Source organism: Lepidothrix coronata, unplaced genomic scaffold, assembly GCF_001604755.1.
Source record: "Lepidothrix coronata isolate B3197 unplaced genomic scaffold, Lepidothrix_coronata-1.0 Scaffold83, whole genome shotgun sequence".
NCBI classification, from domain to species: domain Eukaryota; kingdom Metazoa; phylum Chordata; class Aves; order Passeriformes; family Pipridae; genus Lepidothrix; species Lepidothrix coronata.
In genome coordinates this window covers 1,313,814-1,334,748 of record NW_016690263.1, presented here as the reverse complement: position 1 = coordinate 1,334,748, position 20,935 = coordinate 1,313,814, and the positions used below count along the sequence as shown (strand labels likewise).

Here is a 20,935-nt window from a genome sequence, read left to right as displayed (position 1 = left end):
AGGTGATTATCTACAATGAGAGAAATGTAGTATTTGTTATTATTCTAATAGAAAGATCTTGTTTGTTCAAATCAACAAAGTTAATTTGAAAAATCTACTTAGTCTTGAACTTCTAGTGTAGATTTGTAGGGTGAAGAATTTGTGTAGAAGTACAATTCCTCAGACATTATCATTCACTCTTGGTCCTGTAAATATTTTTGTTGCTAAATTTGATCTTGTAACAGCAGTCTCTCTTTTTTTTTATCTTTACAGCTGTTTTTGAAATAAATATGGTTTAGACTTTCCCATGTTAGCCATGGATGTAGCAGTTGCTCCCATGAGAACACAAGAACTGGATTCGATGCCGTCTGATGCATCTCCTATGCTTATAAACATGACTCCTACAATGGAACAAGATGGGGAAGAGGATGCCATAAAGGATCTTGATTCTGGCCAGCAGTATGAAAAGCCTCCTCCTCTACACACTGGGGCTGATTGGAAGATTGTTCTCCACTTGCCAGAAATTGAGACCTGGCTTCGGATGACATCTGAAAGAGTCAGGGATCTGACCTACTCTGTCCAGCAGGACTCAGATAGCAAGCATGTGGATGTGCATCTAGTACAGCTGAAGGTAGGATGGATTTTATATTGTAGACTTCTCAGTGAAGGTGGTTCTTTCAACTCTGCTATTAATAAAGTAAACAAAAGGGTTCTCATGACTCCTGAAGCACGTCTAACAGCATGTGTTAAAAAGTGAATAAAACCTTTTCAGGGAAATAATAGAAACCATTTAATTATCAGATATTTTTCAACATTATTTGCTCATCACTTAATTCAGTGGTCATAACCATACTCATCCAAGAGCAGGTGATACAAGATTAGCAGTGATCTGATTGGACATCTTACAAGTGCCCAGAAATATTCTCATTGATTTTAATGTTTACTGTACATAAAACTCCCAAATAAAATTCCAATAAAATTCTTAAAATTCCAATAAGCAGGGCCGCTCATTTGAAAACTATACAAGTTTCAGAGGTATTGGGGTACACAGGTGGTCTAATGTCTGGCCTTTCAGTCATGTAAAGATTCATTGAAGATGGAACTCAGGTGGAATTACATGCAAATTTGTAAATACTTAGAATTTTTTTTCAGATCTGAGACTTGGTAAGAATTATGAAGTGGTAAGATTTGAACAGTTACAACCAGTAAATCAACATTTTTGCATTCTTTTTCCAGCAAGATAATGCATTACCAAGACTGGAATTTGCCTCCCAAAAATATGTGTTTTGTGTAAGCTATAAGAGCAACAATCTCCTTCAACCTGACAACTGAACCCAAGTATCTTTAAACAATTACCTCTGTCTTGGTCCTGGATTTAATTTTTGTTGCTAAATCTTTAAAGTTACTGAGGAAATTCAAGGCAAAATTCAAATAAATAGTCTGGGACTGTAAGCGTATGTTCATTTGCATGGCTTGGTTTGCTGCAGCAGATGAAACATGCTTTTGAAGGCAGCTAATGATCTCCAAAAATAGCACAAATGTTATCTCTTCAGGCTGAAGTCTCTTCAGAGTTGCATTCTGAGGTCTCTTCATGTGAACATAGTCTTCCTTCCTACTCAGTGCAATGGTATTTTGTTTGTGTTTATTTTAGGACTGGAGCTGTAAGCTGTCTTAAAATACAACTCTGTATACTAGCAATAACCAGAGCAATTGCACCAGTCAGTCTCAAACAGAGAGCTGATCTTGATTGTCTTTTTATGGCCCCACCATTTTTCTAAAAAAATTGGGGTAGATATTGCCAGCTTTTGATGAGAAAGAGCACCATATCCACAATTTTTATCAGATGCTCTGAAAAGGTGTTTCTGCAGGCAGACTTGAGAAATCTTGCTGGACTTGGTGCCAGTTCTGATCTGGAATTGCTTTTGGCTGTATTAGCGCAGTGCTGAGCTGAAACTAAAGGTCTGTGGAGCTTGTGGGTGGTGTTCACACACAAATCAGAGCACAGGCAGAACTGATTTGTGCCTGCTTATGAAATGAGAATATTCTGTACATATAACTCACCCTCATATATCCACTAAAACATTTTATTCAGTGAATGAATAACATCTCTCACGCTTTTTCTTCTTTTTAGAGTTTATTTGTGAAGTTGCAAGAGTCAATTGTAGTTTATAAAATACTTTCCTAATGATTTAATCTATATAAGCAAATGCTGTAGCAATTGGGATTGTTTGGGACTAGGAAGAAATCCGATCAATGCAACTGTAAAAAAGGATGAAGGAATCTAAATTATCTGCAATTCCCTGGCCTCTCACTTTTGGGGGGTCTGTCACTGAGACTAGACATTCAGGAAAGTGTTTTTTCCTCTGTGTTTTTTTTCCTCTGTGTTTATACATGCATGATAATGACTTGTATTTGAAGATATTTTTAAAATTTTGATATATTTTGAATATTTTTCACAAAATACTATAAAAACAAAAAGCTTTCAAAAAGATCTGAAGTAGGACTTAAAAATCAGCAAGGTTGTAGCAATCACATTAGTAATATAGAACTTCTGTAACCTGCTTATCTTTAAATTTGTATAGAGACAAAAAGAAATATGATTGTAAAAACAAGTGTTGTGAAATTATTTTATGCAGATGTGAGATATATTTTGAACTGTTTATTCGCTATATAACTTTAAGAAAATCAACTAAGCAAAAAAAAAAACAAACAAGCCCAAACAAACAGAACCCCAACCACAATCTCATATAGATATTACTTGTTTATTTATTCTGTGCTCTGATAATTTTCCTGGAGGGGCTACTTCCAAATGATCTGTGTCTTTCTGGAACTGTTGTGCCCAGGCTTGACACTGGGCTCAATGTGAAGTATCACCATTGCTGAGTAGGCTGGAAAAAGTGTTTCATGTGTCTTTCAAACAATACATACCAGTTTAGTATTTTCTTTTTACCACAAAAGCAGGAGATGGTTGATTCATGCTTGTAATTCACTGTAATTCCCAAATTCCTTTCCCACAATATGTTTTTTTCCACCTTTCTCTTGTCCATTTTATCTGTGAAATTTTACATGTAGGATTTTACTTTTGTCCATTATTAAACTTTTTCTTTCTTTTATCCCATTTCTCAAGTATCTCCTCCAAATATACACATTGTTTTCATGTGCAAATTTAAGAAGCCTTCTCTCTACTCCTTTGTCAATCAAATGAGAAAAATGAATGATACAGCCTCAGGATGAAGACCTATAACATAGTAGTTTCTGAATATAATTTTCAAAATGCAAACATAGCACTAAGGCAACAATTTTTCATTTTCTCATAGTTTGTTTTCCTCAGCCAGGAGAGATCTGATTCCATTTTCACACAGCTTTCTATTTGTTTTGGATACTTAAAGTTGATTTCCTTCCTCTGGCTGTCACTTGGCTTGTGGTGATAAGATTGGCTTGAGGATCCAGGCCATAGCAGACTTTCTGTGTTATTCCTTGGAAAAATTGCTTAGCACACAGATCATCTCTTTCACTTGTGAAAATTTTCTCTGTATCCCTGTTGCAGATCTGTCTGTGCTTCTACTCTTCCTGTAATCAAGAGCATTGTTTCTTTTTTGTGGCTTGTTCCCTGGGGATTTTGGTGTTTTCTGTCAGTCTCTTTTCATGCTACATGACTTAGGTCTTTACTAATGACCACTGATCCTTTGAAAATACTTGTTTCTCTCACTTTTGCAATGCCCTTTCTCAGAACTAGCCCCACAGCATGAGTGGGAGGCTTCTTTTATGTTGTCTCTTGGGAAATTTCCTGGAAAGCTCAGATTCACATGAGTGTTTCAGGAGGATGGTTGCATGAATCATAGCTTTCTGGATTCCAGAATGCCCTATATTAGTCATTTATCTGGCATCACTCTTAACTCAAGCTGTGCTAAGATACTTTTAGATCTCTCCAACACATTCAGTGTAGCTTTTGCCAATTGCAAATATTGTAAAGGAGATTAAAAAAAAGACATGTTTTTACTACAAGCAAATAAAGAAGTGCTCTCTTTCTCCTTGTAGTATCTTAACCTGCTGAGATGCTTTCATGATCCATTTAGCTTTTTTTTATTTCAAATAAAATATTATTTTGCTTTTACAGCAAAATCCTTCTTGGAATCCTTCTGAGGTATAACTTGGATTCAGCTCCTGTTCTGCTTTACTTTATACCCCTTAAGTCTCTCACGGAAGGGTCTAGTGTTTCAAATCATTCTTTACTGCTTTCTATCTTTTTGAAAAAAATGTCATTTTGGATGATTTAGTATAATCTTTTGTATCTGTGATGTCTGTTAACTTCTAACTTATTTTGGAGTAAAGCACTCCACCACTGCTTTGTGACTTAAATATCTGAACCATATGTTGTATATTGACATAGAAACAAACATATTTTATGCTATGATAGTGTCTTTAGATCTTTGCAGACCACTGATGTTTTCTCGCGTTCCAGGTAGAGAGACTTCAGTCATCTTTTTCCAGGATACCTGGGTCAGGCTTAAACATTGCTTAACTGTATCTTTTATCTTTCCTTCTGACTCATACAACAAGATTTTCATGAACTTTGGATATAGATCAAATATCATGTAACCATTATCCTTTCACTATCTCCATTTCCACTTTTTTGAGGGACAAAGAATTTTTAGTCGTTCTCATTCAACTTAAATCCCGGATAAGAAGAGCATGTGAGAAATTATCAAAACAAGATATTAAAGGGTACCAGTTTCTAATATGTCTGCAGTTAGATACAGGTTATTCCTTTTTCTTTCCATTATGAGCATTTTGAAAAAATGTAAAACCAGGGTACAGTAGATATCTTTCTCATGCCCTCCTCTTGAATTCAGTAGGCTTTTATTGAATAAATACTTCCTCTGCCAAATGTCTTTTTGTAACATTAGATGCAGGTTTATTCTTTCTTCTCACAAATTTCTCTGACAAATACACGAGTGTCTAAGGATCAGACATTTGACTATAAACTCTGACCTACAGCTCAAAGGAGACAAAGACATACTATTGTATTTAGGTCTGAGAATCATCAAGTTGTTGGACAAAAATTGGTGGAACTGTTGTTATGTGCAGTGAGTCTCAGGTCTAGCAAATAGTTTGAGATCTAGTAATATGGTAATTATTTATTCTTGGCACTATTAACAATCCTATACTAAGAAATTAAGTTGCACAGAAATAAAATTAATTTAAAAATAATTGAAATGCAATTCAGATTAAAAAATTATTATTTAAAGGTAAAGTATGATATTTCCATTCTAAAATATGGTTTTCAGATTTTGAGAACTAGATTTTCTATAGCTAGCAGGACAGAATGTGCACACCAAAAACTGGTGCGAAGCTGTGAAAGTGAACCACAACAATAGGGAAAATGTAACTTCTTTCATATTGAACTGGTTAACATCTCCCAAATGTGTAGGACTGTGCATCTCAAAGGGACTCTCTTAAACTAATTACATTTGATAGATTTCAGTCTCCTTAGTCTTGTTAAAGCTGTAAAATTCTCTGAGAAAATTATTCTGAAAAGTTTAATGTTTGAAAGAGCTTGAATATTTCAGTTGAATATTAAGAGGGAGGGGAAATATTATTTCAACAATCATAAGTAAACCCAAATTTGCTTAAAAAACTTTTTAAAGAGAATTTTCTTGAAACAGTTGATGTTTTAATGTCCACTGCAGATTTGAAACAACTAAAAATTTATTCAGAATCTTCAAATGCTTTATTAGCTCCAAATATATAGATTAAAAAAAGTTAATACAGCTGTATTGGAGAATCACAGCCTGAGTATCAGGATTTTTTTACCACAATTTGGTAAGAAAACTTAAAATCTTGGTTCTCTATGTAACATATTGGATATTTCTGTAATAGTTTATTTGTATCAATGAAACACTTTGCTGTTATCCTTTTTCAATTTTTTTTTCCGAAATCCAAACCAAAAGCTCATTTGATGACAAGTTATGTATTTGTGAAGCACTTAAACACTAAACAAATAGTAATTTCTTTATAAACATATAATTTATTACATTGCTTTTTGTGCATAGTGATTCCAAAGATTTGACAGTCTTTATAAATTACAATCTTTTTTAGCCAGAAGATCTAGTACAAATACAACTTGACTGACTCCAACCCAAAACTAAGTTTGCTTATGGAAGTATGGTGAAAGACTAGATAATAAATACATTTATCGATATGGAAAGTTCCTTGCTATGTCTGTATTTTGGCAGAACATACCTGCTCAGCTTTGTAAACACAAGATTTCATACACAATTTAAAGGATGCAATTGGTTGTATTTTTATTTAGTTGGTGAAATCACAGCATTCAGTAGAGCAGCTGAGTGTAAATGCTGTTAAAAACAGATTAACTATTCTGAAGTTGGGTTTTGCAGAGCCTGTCCTTTACTTGCAGTCAAGGCTTGAACATGAAATAGGTGGGTTTGTTAGCTTTTCTAATTTTCTGAGTAGTTTAGTATGCCTAACTTCTTTAAATTTTTCAGTTTTCCTCTGTGACCTGAGAATATTCCTTGATTTGGAAAACAGTCAGAATTGAAAATATGGAATAGCAGAAATAAATCTGTGTTTTTCAAATTCTATCTGGTCAAACAATCGCATTGTTTAGAAACCTTCCAACTTGTATGACAATTCTACAGTCTTGCTTAGATTGAAGTTTTTATGGACAAAGATGTGACTTGTTTACCACATCTTAATGTGCTTTACTACGATAACACCACAACTGTAAAAGTCATCTCGGTTTTGTAGATGTTGGGCTAAATTCTCTTCTGCCTGACAGAAGCAAACCCACTTTTTCCATGTCCCTTAAAAATTGTCCTAATCCCTTGCTATATGTTATCAAACATAAACAGAGGCTAATGCTCTCTTCTATATAGAGTGCAATGCTGGAGGCATTGGGTGTGCTGTTCGCTTGCCTACCAGGTCAGAGTCTTCAAGGACGAAAGTGATGATCAATGTCAATTTTCTAGGTACTAATTAGGCTTAGAAATTAGGTGTTAAGTTACCTGTCAGGATTTATGGTAGTCTGAGCTCAGAAATATGAAATTTTAGGCACTTGAATACTTTCACTGAAATGAGCAACAGACACCTGTGGCATTTAAATATCTACAAGCTAAATGGCAACTGATCAAGATGATACAGGACTGTGCTGTTGCCTACCTTCTGTCCTAATATATATTCTGCTCTGGTCATTGAAGTCTGTTAAGAAAACATTCCTGAAGGCCCAATTTTAAGTTCCTAATGGAAAAAAGAATCCTGTCCTGTTTGCTTATAACATTTCTCAAAAAACACATGAATGCATTGGTTGAGTGCTAGTTATATATTTTTGTTAGTGCTGAAACTATTTTTAATGTTGCAAATATTTTATACTAAACATGTATTTGTTGAGCCTTTGTAGGCTCTTACATGTTTTTAACTTCAAGTACCTAAGTATTGCTAGTGACTGTATTGGTTTAAAAAAATTCAGGTAACCTGTTTTTCAGCAGTAACCTTAGAAAAAACATTAAACCCTGACATTTTTAATCTAATTTTAAATTATGATCTAGTGTAGTTGTAGGTAATACTGTAACTTCAAAATTAAATTTTATACCTTTAGTGTTTAGCTAATCTGTGTTGATAATTAAAAATTTTTAAAAAAGAAAATAATAGCAGGTTAATACAATGATTCTTAAAAATTAGTTGGGTTTAAACTTTGCCATTCAGACTAATAGAAAAAAATTTCCATGTCTCATGTTGGCTATTATTCAGTCTGTGCAGATGCAATGGAGTTAGATTGATTTTCTTTCTTCTGTTAGAATTAGGTAAGCAAGTCTATTTATATAGTCCATATTTATGCAAACTTCCTACTAATTGTCTGCTTGGGTGCCATGGGAGATAGTATGAAAAGAGAAAGAGCATACAAATTTTACTGTAGATTCAATTGCTTTCTAAAGAAAGCTGGTCATTATTTGAGGGATCAAATTAAGATAGAAGATAAAGAAATTCCTATCTGTTTCTGAGTAGAGAAGTGAGAACTGCTTGGTTAGTCTGCTGTTATCTATGTATCAAGGGAATGAAAGTAGCTAAAAGCTGAAGACTTAACTGGTAACTCCAGTGATAATGGAGGATCTGGCTTGCATAATAAATCAGGATAAATGAATAAATAATAAATGTTGCAGATAGTGTGCTGGACCCTTTTAAGCTTGGACATCCTTTCTAGAAGTGCCAGGAAAGAATACCAATAAAAATTATTTGAATTACTGCTCTTGTGACAAAAAGACTTGAATATTCATTGGAGTGGTAGAAGACAGCAGCACTGGATAATATTCCTTCTGGGCTTGGGCAAAACAGATTGTAAAAAAAAAAAAAAAAAAAAAGGAAAAAAAAAGGCATATTTTACCTGATAAACTCATTTGGGGTCCATTTCTTTCCAGCCTTTGGAAGGAAATTTTGAACAATGTATCTAAGCCCTCCTCTTAATGCAGGGAGACAATCTGAACAGCTCCTGACATCAGGTTGAGTTTCTTCAAAGTAAACCAGTAAGGACAGACTGAGCAAAAATTCTGCAACCTGCAACATTTCCTCCAAAGGAATGCCCATCTTCTGAAGGTAGAGATGCAGTCATTAGTTCTGAGCAATGTATTTGGATATAGAAGGATGGTGTAATTCAGGGAGGCTGTACATATAAGAGCAGAGTAGCATCTGTAATTCTATGGAGGTCTTAAGGTTGTCCTAAAATAGACATTTGGATTGTTCAGCAGTCAGGAGACTCAGGAGAAGAAAAGTGAACGTTTGCCTGTGAACAGGAAGTTGGAGCTTCAAGACGAGAAAAAAAGAGGGTCTTTTATCATTCATAATTTCTTCTAGTTCTAAAAATAAAAATTCTGGAAAATCTCACTCTTATTTGGATATTTACACTTTTGAAATATATACTTATTCCAGAATTTCTGTTTCAGACCTCAGCAATACAGGAATGCATGTAAGTGCACTTTGACCAAATATAACTATTATTTCTTCCCCTTCTCACTCCATATTGCTCCTACATTAAAATATGTTAATACAGTCTTTAGAGAATGAGCTAATGTACTCTACTAGTGGTCTCTGGAGAAATATTAAAGTAACTATCAGATTACAGTGCAGATGTTACCTATTACAGTCTCTTCTAGACTATATCCTAATCTGACTCAAATGTTTACTGGATATAATAATGTAGTGATATAAATACTTTTCATTATGATGAAAAAAATGTTGTATGTTAAGTCATCCTGCAAATTATTTAATGAAAACATTTGCTGAGAGATTGTATTTTGTTGTTCATTATACATATATGTGATGATAATAACATATGCTGATGTCCAGATTTTCTGGAAAACCCTAAATTAATACTGTTTCAATGGTATAAGTAAGATTAAATATTGTCAACTTTTAAAATTAGAGGTTGTTGATATTATATCATTATTTTTATTCAAAAATAAGGATGCCAATGGGACTTTTTATTATAGTAGCTGTGACTTCATTGAATTAATTTTATATATATATATATGTCTGTGTAAATATATATCTGTGTGTAAACAAACAAATACACACAAAAGCAGTGCCACATAAGTCCTTCTGGTTACTTTTTTCTTGAGGATTTGTTTGAGTCTATTTGTTTAGAAGGTAGGATATTATTATGTTTTATAGCAGTCATCTAGTTCTGAGCTGCATTGTGAACTATTATGTTTATAGGTGTTTTATTGCTTTGCATATTTCAGTAGCCTTTGTAGACATATTTCTCACCAGTCACTATACTGGCTGGGTTTGTTACTTTTCAATTTATAATTACTTGTCACTTATAGATATCCAAAAACTGTAGTATGCATAAGTGAGCAGTAACAGCAGGCACAGAAAATTGCACAAAATGTAAGGAACTTTTTAGTTTGTTACATTATGTTTAAAATTCCCTTATAGTCTTTTATTATGGGAGAGTTGACAGAAGAAATTTCAAGTTATAGGATGGTTGCTGTCTGAATGCCAAAAACACAACATAAATATTTAAATAACATAACAAACTTGCATTTCAGTAAGAACAGGTTCCACAAGTTTGTGGTTTTTAAACGTCCTTGGATATTTGCCTCTTGAATTATATCAATTATTCCATAAAATCCCTTTCTCTGTAGTTCACCATTAAAGAGTCTGCTATGAATTGATGTGATTCCTTCATACGTCAGCAAAGCAAAAGGGTGCTGTGCATTTTCCTGTGGAGAAGGCAACATGTCTGGGGAGCTGAGTTTATACTTCAAATTGTTGCTCTGTGCATTGCAGCCACCCTGTGACTGCAATGAGATGTATAAAATGCCTTCTGGAGGATTGAGATGAAGTTCATGTGGCCTTACCTGAGCTTGTTCTGTCTTCTTAGGACAGCCTGGGAGCCATACTTGACCCTGACCTTTTCTTAAGGATTTCTCTGAAGCTTGGCCTCATTGTTTGAATCTAACAAATACAGCTGGGTGGCAGAAGCACTGGGCTAGTGTCTGACTGACATTGTAGGTGTAGTGATGTCATCTTCTTCAGAAAAGGTTATAAATACACAAGAGATTCTTTTTTTCATGAATTGTCTTAGGCTTTTTTGAGTCATGTGTAAAGAGGCATTAGAGGCATTAGCAGAATTATGCACATATATCCAAAAATTTGACTTGAAGATTTTAATGTGTTCCATGTCTCTAGTGAAATTGTGCAGAACTAGAGACAGATGAATAAATTTTCTCTTTGAAGCTGAACCATTTACAGTGGACTGTGCAGAAACAGGGAGGAAAAGGAGAACTAATACATGCCAGTTTGATCTGTTAAAGCTTTATAAATGCTCTCTCGTATTTCTCCCTGTAAACAATTCTCTGGAGAAAGACAGTACTTTTTGTGTAGTCAGTTATGATTCTATGCTTTGCATTTCAAAAGATGGAGCACTTCTTTTTTTGGAAATGTTTCCATTTCTCTTTGGAAAACACATGTAATTTAAAAGGCATAAAGCAGCTCTACATTACAGCACTACTAGTACAGTAATTGTAGCACTCCAAAATTCTGACAGACCATTGTTAAGTTTTCACAAAATATAAATCCCACTGAATGTAGTTGCACATTGCAATTTCCCTTTCCCATTGAGCAGTGTACTTACTTTTCATAATCTGTATTAGCTGAGGAAATGCATCTCATAAATATCTGAACTATATTGTTTTTACTGTCCTCAGTGAGCCCTGGAGCCATACCTACTCTTAGCTGTGGTTCCATACTTTAAAAGGGATTGGAAGCAAGTTTCAATATAGTCTTATCTTTTGGTTTGGCCATTTATCTCTTTGTGTTGAGATGAATACATTTGCTTCTGATAATAAAAAATGCAGATGTCCCATAGGTGAGAAAGCAAGTAGCATTTCTGCAGAATAGGTTCTGTAGATTTAATCATAGTTTATCTGCTAATGTATAGATAAAAGGTGATTTTATATGTGCACTTCCAGTGTGATTGTGATCTGACATTATGAAGTACATTATTTTTAATAACTGACATACATATATAGGCATATATTTGCATAAATATATTTCCATGTGTATGTATCATGTTTGTAGTACCATAAAAGAAATACAGTGGCACTACTACATCAACATTTGCATATGTACTTATTCCTGATGCATTTCTGTTTTTTTCTCAAAGATTCTTCTGAATTACCTGCCCTAAAATATTAGAGCAACTATACTACAATTCACTGTAGTGCACCATTAATGTGTGTGTGTGTGAATGTTTACAGTTCACCTCATGCTTCATAGTTATTGAGGGGCTACTCTGTGTCTTTGAGTCTACTTAGTACACTGACAGAATAAAAATTTCTGACATGACAGAGTACTGTTACTATCCTTTAGGAATAAGAAATTATAGTCAAGGAGCAATGTTATATTTTAAATGGTGCAAACTATCTGTACTCTTGGATACAGTAAAGTATCCAAATGACCCCACAGAATTAAGAAAGAGAATTGAAATTTGAAGTGCTCTGTGGGATGAGCAAAGTGGTTTATACACCAGACAGTCAGCTTGTATGAAAGGTATGACTGACATCTGTTTCTGCATCCCAGTGCTGTTCAGCTGCTAGCAGACAAAATCATCAACTGGAAGTCTGCAAAATCATTAGCCAACTATGCTCTAAAATCATAGAGCTGAGATACCAAACTGAATATTTGTACTTGCTTTTCCACAGTTATTTTAAGTCTATATTACTGAGAAGCAAACAGGGCTAAAAACCTTTAAATCAAATCCAGGATTTTGAGGCAGTAAATGAATCTCACAATCTGGACAGTTAAGAATATTATCAAGTATTGTGAAACATATGATAAAATAGAGGGAAGACAGATATTTCCAAGTACAGTAGGATTTATACAGACATGGTACCACTTAAGCTATTCTGTTTTCTTTGCTAAGGTCTCCTGGACTTCTTTCATACAGTATTAATAGGGGTTTCCTGAAAGTTTGGATGCCTGGTTTAACTGTGAAAACAAGACAGTTTGCTACACATTTGTTTGTCCCTTATCAGGTACAGGATCTCTTCTATACCTATTTTTCATGTGGGGCTTGGATCTTAACTTGAAATAGATAATTTTGATTTATTGGGTTAAAACAGCAAATTGACACCTGCAAATGTGTGTGACTTCTTATGAATTCTCACAAATATAACTGTCTCTTCAGAGACTATGTCAAGTATCCACAAAATACTGACAATGCTGTATTTCTTTCAAAGTTTAGGTAAAATAAGGAATACTGAAAACATGCTTTTTACCATATTGCAATGTAAATGATATGCTTTTGATTTTCAGCTAAGATCTGCAAGAATAACTTCCCTATCTCAAATCTGTTCAAGATTCTTTTTTGATCCTAATTATGAATTATAGTATCTCTCAATGTCTACCCCTGTTTTATCATCCGTCTTTTTTTTTTTTTTTTTTAATTAAAGCTAATGAGCAACTGAATCATCAAATCAAACATTTGAGTGGCAAAGACTTCACGGTAATCTCCACTGCAATTTAAACTACCATGCTCAGTTTTGTAGTTACAGTACTTGGGAATGATTTTTGAATTGTGACTACTTCTAAATTACTAGATGGACTTTGTTTGCTACTGTGTTATCTTATATAGGAGACAGCAAGTCAGAATGGCAGGGCCACACCTGTAAGTTATTATAGAGGTTGCTTGAAAAATTACCAAGGAAAAATTCATGTGATATAGGTATCTTACAAACTGCTGAAAAAGACATTTTCCTCTATTTGAAAGAATACACATGTATTCGTGTCAGCTCAGGAGTCTTATTTGTTAGGTTGCAAATCAGCTTCTAGCTTTTGGTTGCTAGCTTTATTTTCTAGCCTCTCTCCTCTGTCTTATTTTCCTTTCAGCTATTTTCTGGTTCTCTCTCTCACAATTTTTGTCTTTCAAAACTGCCATCTGATTCCTGTCCTTTTTAGTTTTCTTCTTCCTTTCTTTTCACTGAAGCACATTGCCGTGTCATCTGCTGCCATATTGAATTGCTACTTTAAAAAGCCTTGCTTTCTTTCTTAACCTGGACCAACGCCATGTTCTGTGGAGAGAGCAGAAGCCTGCCAGAGCACATTTTTAAGAATACTTACTGCATTAAAAATGCAGAAGTGAAGTAGAAGACGGTGCTACTCTCTCCACATGGGCCTTACTTTGTTCTAGTGCGTTTTTTCTGAAGTCTGGCTTTGTATAATTTCTATGACTACAGAAGAGTAAAGAGAAGATTCAGTTTAAAATCTTTAATACCTTTTCTAGTATGCTTAAATCAACAAATAGGCAGACTTGCTTCTGCTTCGAACAGTTTTGAGTATGGTTGTGGTATGTTCCTGCAGCAAATGAGCTAGTCAGCAGTCAGCTGACTAGCAGTCCTGCATTACAAGAATCTGATCTTGCTGATTTTATTGGAGGTTTTATTCTTAGTTTTGTTTGTTCCCTTACCAAAGATGAAGATTCAGTTGTTATAATTGAATGGATAATGATTTTGTTGCCTTGATGTTTGAATAATTTGACCTTGAATGAGAAATACAGCTGTTAGCATTTATAGAAAGGAGGTGATTTTAATTTTGGTAGTGAAATATTGTAACTGAGAAGGAACTATAAATTAGACATCTACAATAATTTACAAGAATCCTCCATTAAATTGCAATTATTAAATGTTTCATGGCTCCTTTGAAGACCTCACTTCATCCAGCTGTTTCAGACAAGTAGACTTTTCTCTCTTGCAGAACCAGTTGCAATTGGGAAATTACCCAGTGCATGGAAGTCTGGAAGTCTACTTACCAGGGCAAAAAAACCCCAAAAAGCCCAAACCAACCAAATGACAAAAAAAGAAAACCACCACCACCCCCAAACCACCAAAGTCAAAACCTCTGTATTTAGTAATATAAAGAAAGCCAGAGAACTAATGTACACATAGGATATAGTTTGCAAATGTGCACAATGGCAACTTTATGCCCCTGGGAAGCCCTTGAACTATATGAAACTACTGAAACATGGAGTTTAATAACACATTTGAGTTTCTTTTTAGCGTGTAAATAAATATTTATAATGCTGTACCTTTTTAACTTATTTTTATATTTAGTGCGTTGTATTTCTATTAGAGAAATTACTTTCAAAAATTACAAGTTTGGATCATAGTATTGTAGGAAAATCTTTGTTATTTATCTTCTTGGTTCACTGTATAACAAGATAAAAGAGGTACGTGATTGTCCTAGTTAGAACAGCTGGGACCAGTTCATCATTTTATGGGTGTAACCCAAAACTGTGTATTCTATAGCCTTCCATGCCATTTCCCAGAAACTGTTATCAATAGACCATTTACACCATCTGCCCAGAGCAGCCTGACTCCTCAGGCCATAAACTGGATTTTAAGAGGCCTGTGAGATAAGAGGATGCTCCTGTCCTCACACCCATTGTGGAACTCCCCACCCTGAGGGAGGTACTGGGCATTCCTGCCTGAACTGGAGGATATATAATCTTGGAGTCTTGGGACTTTTTTAACCACTGGTGGGATCCAGAGGAAGACTTCAGACCACCACTCTCAACCAGACTGCAACCACCACTTTTCAACCAGACTGCAATCACCACTCTCGACTGGACTGCAACAGCACTCTCACCACCAGGTTTTCCCCTCTCCTTTTCCTTTGGACTCAGGGGGCCCAACGAACACCACTCTGTTCATGCCCCAGGGTGATGGGTTATACATTTGGGTTTTGTGGGTTAAAACCAATTGTTTATCTGTATAATTGTACTTATTGTATTATTTTATTAAATTGTTATTCTGACTTATCATCTCTCTTTTGAGTTGGGTTCATTTCCCCTGCCGGTTTACCTTTAAACCAGCACAGTGATAACCTTCAAAAATTTGGCTTTGTTTGTAATTAACTGCATTTATTATGTATATAAATTTTCTTTTTGTTCCTTGTTTCTATTCTTACAGCATTTATGAGAAAACCACAGAAATTACGGTGTCCTAGAAATCTAGAATTTATGTTAAAACAAAAGGAAAAACCCCCGACAAAAACCCGTGAAAACTCAGAGTCTCTTGGGCAATAATCTTCAGTAAGAAGGCTTAGAAACTTCAGCGTTAAGAAGAGCAATGAGGCATTTCAGATCCAGCGCAGCTCAGAGCCGGCAGGTTCGGTTGCGGCTGTGCTGCAGCACCACCTAGTGCTCCAGGAGCTGGAGGAGCTGCCCTCATGCTGCCCCTGCTGCCGCCCTTGCTGCCAGCGGGGAGGGGGAGTGAAATAGTTTATTGTCACATGCACAGAACTGTAAAGCATCAATCGTAGTAGTAATTGCAAGGTTTTTTTATTATTTATCCGAAAAAAAAAAAGCTACTAATGTGTCAAATTTAGCGTAATAAGATTTACAAAATAAAAGGCTTGATCTTGTAATAGTGAAGCTGATATAGAGCCCTCAGAGAAATGTGTCTGCATTTATGGACATACCTATATTTATAAATATTTATACTCTTACTCCCTGGAAGCACTCATTTTCTACAGTGCTCTCTATGAGAAAAATATGAGTTTGACAATACTTCTAACAGGAGGCAGTATTTAACTTAACAAACGTGGATAGAGCCTTCCTAAATCTTCGTTCACGAAGCCTAGCCATGATGATTTAACTTAAGGGTGTTCTTGAATATGGCGATACCTATAACCCCTGTTTGGATTCAAAAACAAAATTTCTGTTTGGATACAAAATTAATTAATTCAGGTTTGCATGGATCACTGGATAAATTAGTATTTTGGTTGGTTTTGGATATGGTTTTAAAGTTGTTTACATAATGCCTGTTAGTGTGAATGCACCCACTGTATACTTGACATAATGCAGACTATACAGACACAATATGGCCTGTACTGTTGTCCAAAATAAACTGGTAGCAAAATCAGCAGTAAGAGCAAGTTTTTGCAGTTCAAGCAATCTGTGAGACTACTGCTGTTATTACCCCCACACCCTCTCAGGCAGTTCCTAAGGCAAACTCTCTCTTTGTAATAGCACGGTTCTTTTACTGTTTTGCTTACACTTCACAATTTATTTAAATCACAAAGAGCTCTTATATTTTGCAATAAGTATTATTACAAAAAACGTTTTCTGGAAGATGTGCAGACATCAGTGTAACAACATCCTGGAAATGTAACGTATCCAGCATGTTAAATTTTATCATGAGAAATGCCCTTATGCATTAAGTAGACTAATGGATCTTGTTTAACTTACTTTGATAAGTTTATGACCATCTAAATAGGAACATGATAAACCCCTTTTATACAAATGAACCAACCTCATCCTTCACTGGAAAAAACAAAACACAAAAAACCAAAGTAAAGCCATTGAAAGAGATGTAAGATAGGCTGAATTTGAAGCAGCTGATAATGAGAGCAAGTATCTTCAAAAGTATCCATGCTCTATCTTAAAAATCTCTGTGTGTGCTTTCCCTTCTTTTCTTTCCTTCTATGAACTTCTATAAGAATTATTCACACTAGCACATACAGCTGTGCACATCAAATGCTAATAAGAAGCAATGCGAAATATGCAATAAAATACTGTACTGATTTTGTGCGTGGGATGAATAGGGGACTTGCAATCCATTGAAGCAGTGATAAGACCAAGATTTTTGTAAGCTTTGCTTTCTTTCTGTTGCTTTGGAACAGTATGTGCATTCATTTAACTATGGAATAAAACTTTTAGGTCTTTTGCACAGTTTCATTTTGCTGCAACTCAGATGGACTGAAAGAACAGCTGAATAACTATATATGGAAAACTTATAGGTCATGAATATTGGATGTAACAGCTGTTTTCATTTTTAAAAAAATTGAATTACATAATCCCATTGCCTAGAAATGTCTAGAATGTGACAATCAGTCACTTGGAATAGGAGAAGGAAAAGTGGTTTTAACCAGCCTTTCATTTCCTAGGAAAGACCATGTTTAGAGTTTTTAATGATTAAATCCTTCAGAGCAAAAGCTAAAACTGTCATATTTATTCTCTATGAAATTCTGGAAATACCATTTAGAAAAAGTTTTCCTCTGCAGTAACCTTACTCAGATTTTGGTTTTTCAGGGGGATAATGAAATGTTATAATAGAGAAGTCTGACACCACTTAGAGTCTTAGAATTACAATATATATCTCTAAATATGTCAACTCATACTTTTTCTAGTGAAGATTTCTTTAACTGGAAAACTTGATACTAGCTTAACTCATCTTACCCAGGGCTGTTTGCCATACTCATAAAAGATCAGATTGATTGCAAATAAGGGCTGAATTTTTAGTCAGTAATATAAAAAATGTTGAGTTTGTAATACAAATTACATAGGCTATCTGGTTGGTAAAGGTTAGCTCAAGGGAAAAGGCATAGGAATTAAACCTCAAATGGAAGTATGTAATTGAAAAAAATTACAATGATGTTACAAGTTTGAAATTAGAAGTCTTTCATGTCTTATTTCTGTCATTTTTTCCCTAAAAAACCCTGCCAACTCCCTCATTATTAACAAATAAATAGTAATAAAAACCCCACTCAGTAATTCTATTTAGAGCATATAAGTCAACATAAGTGATAAAATTGATCACGGGTGTCACTTCATTGAAAGTTTGCATTTTACCTAAGCCTTCCAGAAATATTTGTGTTTCAGGGAAAACATATGACTCATTCATTAATTCTAGCCTGCGTTGTTTTCCTTATGGGTTTCTGTCTTTCACATCGCCAGAATAATTTGCTGAAAATGTGCCCCTTTGTACAGAGCTAGCAATAAAGATCTTTCAAAACACTTAGGATGAAACCTTCCAGCTCTGCTGAATTGTCCTCCTACTGTGCAGTGTTTGATTACTAAAGTTAGCTCATGTATATTATTCTGCTTATATTTCTTTCACTGCAGTTTTATTTAAGATCTTTATAGTTTTCCTAATTAAGATGGTAGTCTATTTCCAACTCATCAGTAGACTACATGCCCTTCTCATCCAACTTGACTCATCTACAGCTCCTTCCTGGAACAGGGAGTGAAATCAGCAAGTAAAGCACTAGCTAGTAATGGAAACAACATTCTGAGATATGTTTCTTGGAGTTACCTGATATTCAACAGGAAATGGATTTCCTGCTATTAGGCAGGTATGAATCAAGTTTCAAAGAGAGAACTGAGCCACTGATCCTTAGTTATTCTTTCTCAGCATTTTACAAGTTAAGCCCCAAAACAGAGGAAAGCCTTGTAAAATCTTAGTGTCTATGTATCATGCCTGTGTTTCATATAAATAAAATAAAGTTTTAATTAAACTTAGAAAATCTATTTCATATTGCAAAAAGGATATAAATCTACTGTAGCCTATGTAGCTACCTGTTTAAGTACTAGTAGTTGATGAAAACTGGTATTGTTCCTAGGAAAGATATAATATTTCTAGAAACAGAATTATTTGAAACTGGAACTGAAAAAAATTTGTAACTGAAATAATTTGAAATAATTTTGAGCAACAATTTTTAAAAAATTTATCCAGAGGGCTTCGTATAACACTGTGTGAGATGACTTCAGTAAAACCAAGTAATGCAGTGAATATAATATTTGAGCACAGAGCAAGCAACCATGGCCAAACCTGGAAATGTTGTTATGGTCAAATTTTTCTCCCCTCTAGTCTGAACTCAGTAGTCCTAACCTGCTTTTTTACTAAGCACCGAAACAAAACATTTGCCTTACTGGTGTTTTTCCTGCCATTTTTCAATCAAATACTATTATCCTTTTTTGAGATTTCTGCTTGCTCCTACAGAGTTCAACCTATTTATACAGGTTCAGGGAAGGATCTAAAATGGAAAAGGTGTTTATTTAAATGCAGATTTTGTGATTCCCAGATTTTAAAAAAAAGAGAATGTCTGAGCAAGAAAAAATCTTTTTCCTTAAACTCCTTAGAGTTTTTGATGGCTGAGGCTATGCTACATTAGCAAGCCAATGCTTTCATGATGTCTTGAAATAGTTAGATCATGGTATTTCATAAGAAATATTCTGTTATAAAAATATTCTTCTGAAAGAAGTAATTGTGTATCCATGATAGTAATGTTTCTGTCCTTATGTCCAGAATTCAGCTGTGTGTATGTGTTCAGGTACTGTACTATTTGTGGTGATTACAATATCCTTCTGAGTGGTGACAATCCCAAAAGTGTATGAATGGCCAGTTCACTCAAAAACTCCAGCTCTTGATCTTGTGATATAGTTGAAGACTTTTCCTGCTGCCTATATTGTAATTTAAATTTTGCTTTTTAGGATACCTCTAACACTCAGCTTGTTGCTAATTGTTTTGAATGGTATCTGAATTTGTATGTAACTCAGGAAACATTTAATATTTTAAAATGAGGACAACAGGAGTTTATGTTGTTTTTACTATTGTTTTCTCAGTACTCTTAATTCTCAAAAGCACATTTTGCCTCCAGTGAATTTTGCTACAATATTAATGGAGCAGTTTCATTGTGATTTGTGATGTGTAGAAATTACTAAATAATTTGCAAAGGCAACAACTTTTCTTGGGTTTTGTTTTTTTGGTTGGTTTTATGGTTTGATTTTTTCCCCCTTCATTTACTCTCCTTTAAAAAAAATATCTCTCATATAATAGTATTTCTGATTGTGGTGCTTTCAGAAAAGCTTCTCTTGGGTGTGTGTGCACACACATGAGCTGGCTGACCATTATAGCTCTAACCTGGGGCAGTCAGAGAAGCTGTTTGTCATGGTTCCATATGTGAGATTAAATCTGCCACTATTGGAAGTATGAGAATGGGTGGGAACAAGAAAGCTGATCCATGAATAAAAAAGAAAAAAGAAGGGGGAGGGGGGTAATGTGAATGAGCAGCAAATGAGGGTGTGGAGGTATGACCGAGCCATTTGACATGACTTAGAAATAGTTAGACAGCCAGAGAATTCCAAAGAAATCCAGGACAAATGAAGGTTATCAAAGGCCTGTACTGAAGAGGGAGCCCTTTTCAAGATAACCAAGGAGAAACAAAAAGGTATTGTTATAGAGTCCAGCTATAATAAGTTCAAAAACTATGTGATTTTCTCTTCCCATTCAGAATGTAATAGTTAATTATTACAAATGTGAACATTACAAAGCTAACAGTCTCTGTTTTGTAAGCCATGAATCTCTCTATTAGGGAAGTCATAACTTCCTATTAATACATTTGTTCCAAGCATATGATCTGCCAGGTCCTAAAATAAGTTCTAAGCTTCCTGATATTAACCAAGTAGATATTTCCATTCTATTCAAGCCATAAAAACAGAAATTAAAGTAAATTGGAGGTCAGATATTTACTTTTATGCTGTGAATTAGAGGGTCTTGTCTCCAAGATCAGCTTTACAGGGTTACCAAGTGACTGATATGATACTAGATTCCTTCCTGTCATAATGCCATAAACATTCTGCTGGAACTTAGGTCAGTGCTTA

At 34.7% G+C, this 20,935-nt stretch overlaps 1 protein-coding gene and 1 long non-coding RNA gene across 14 annotated transcripts in view; one reads left to right on the top strand and one right to left on the bottom strand.

The window, feature by feature from the left end:
* The window catches only part of AKAP6 (A-kinase anchoring protein 6), a 272,060-nt gene that overhangs the window by 48,885 nt on the left and 202,240 nt on the right, over positions 1–20,935 (top strand). For all 13 annotated transcript variants that reach the window (XM_017820450.1, XM_017820445.1, XM_017820447.1 and 10 more), the window contains one exon: positions 253–610. In XM_017820450.1, coding sequence (XP_017675939.1) covers positions 287–610 — 324 coding nt within the window. In that variant the 5' untranslated portion in view covers positions 253–286. The remainder of the gene's footprint in view (positions 1–252; positions 611–20,935) is intronic.
* Positions 7,937–20,853, bottom strand: LOC108500007. Its single transcript, XR_001875739.1, has 3 exons — positions 20,805–20,853; positions 13,615–13,724; positions 7,937–8,773 (listed from the first exon to the last, which is right to left on the bottom strand). It is a non-coding gene; the product is annotated as an uncharacterized LOC108500007 (long non-coding RNA).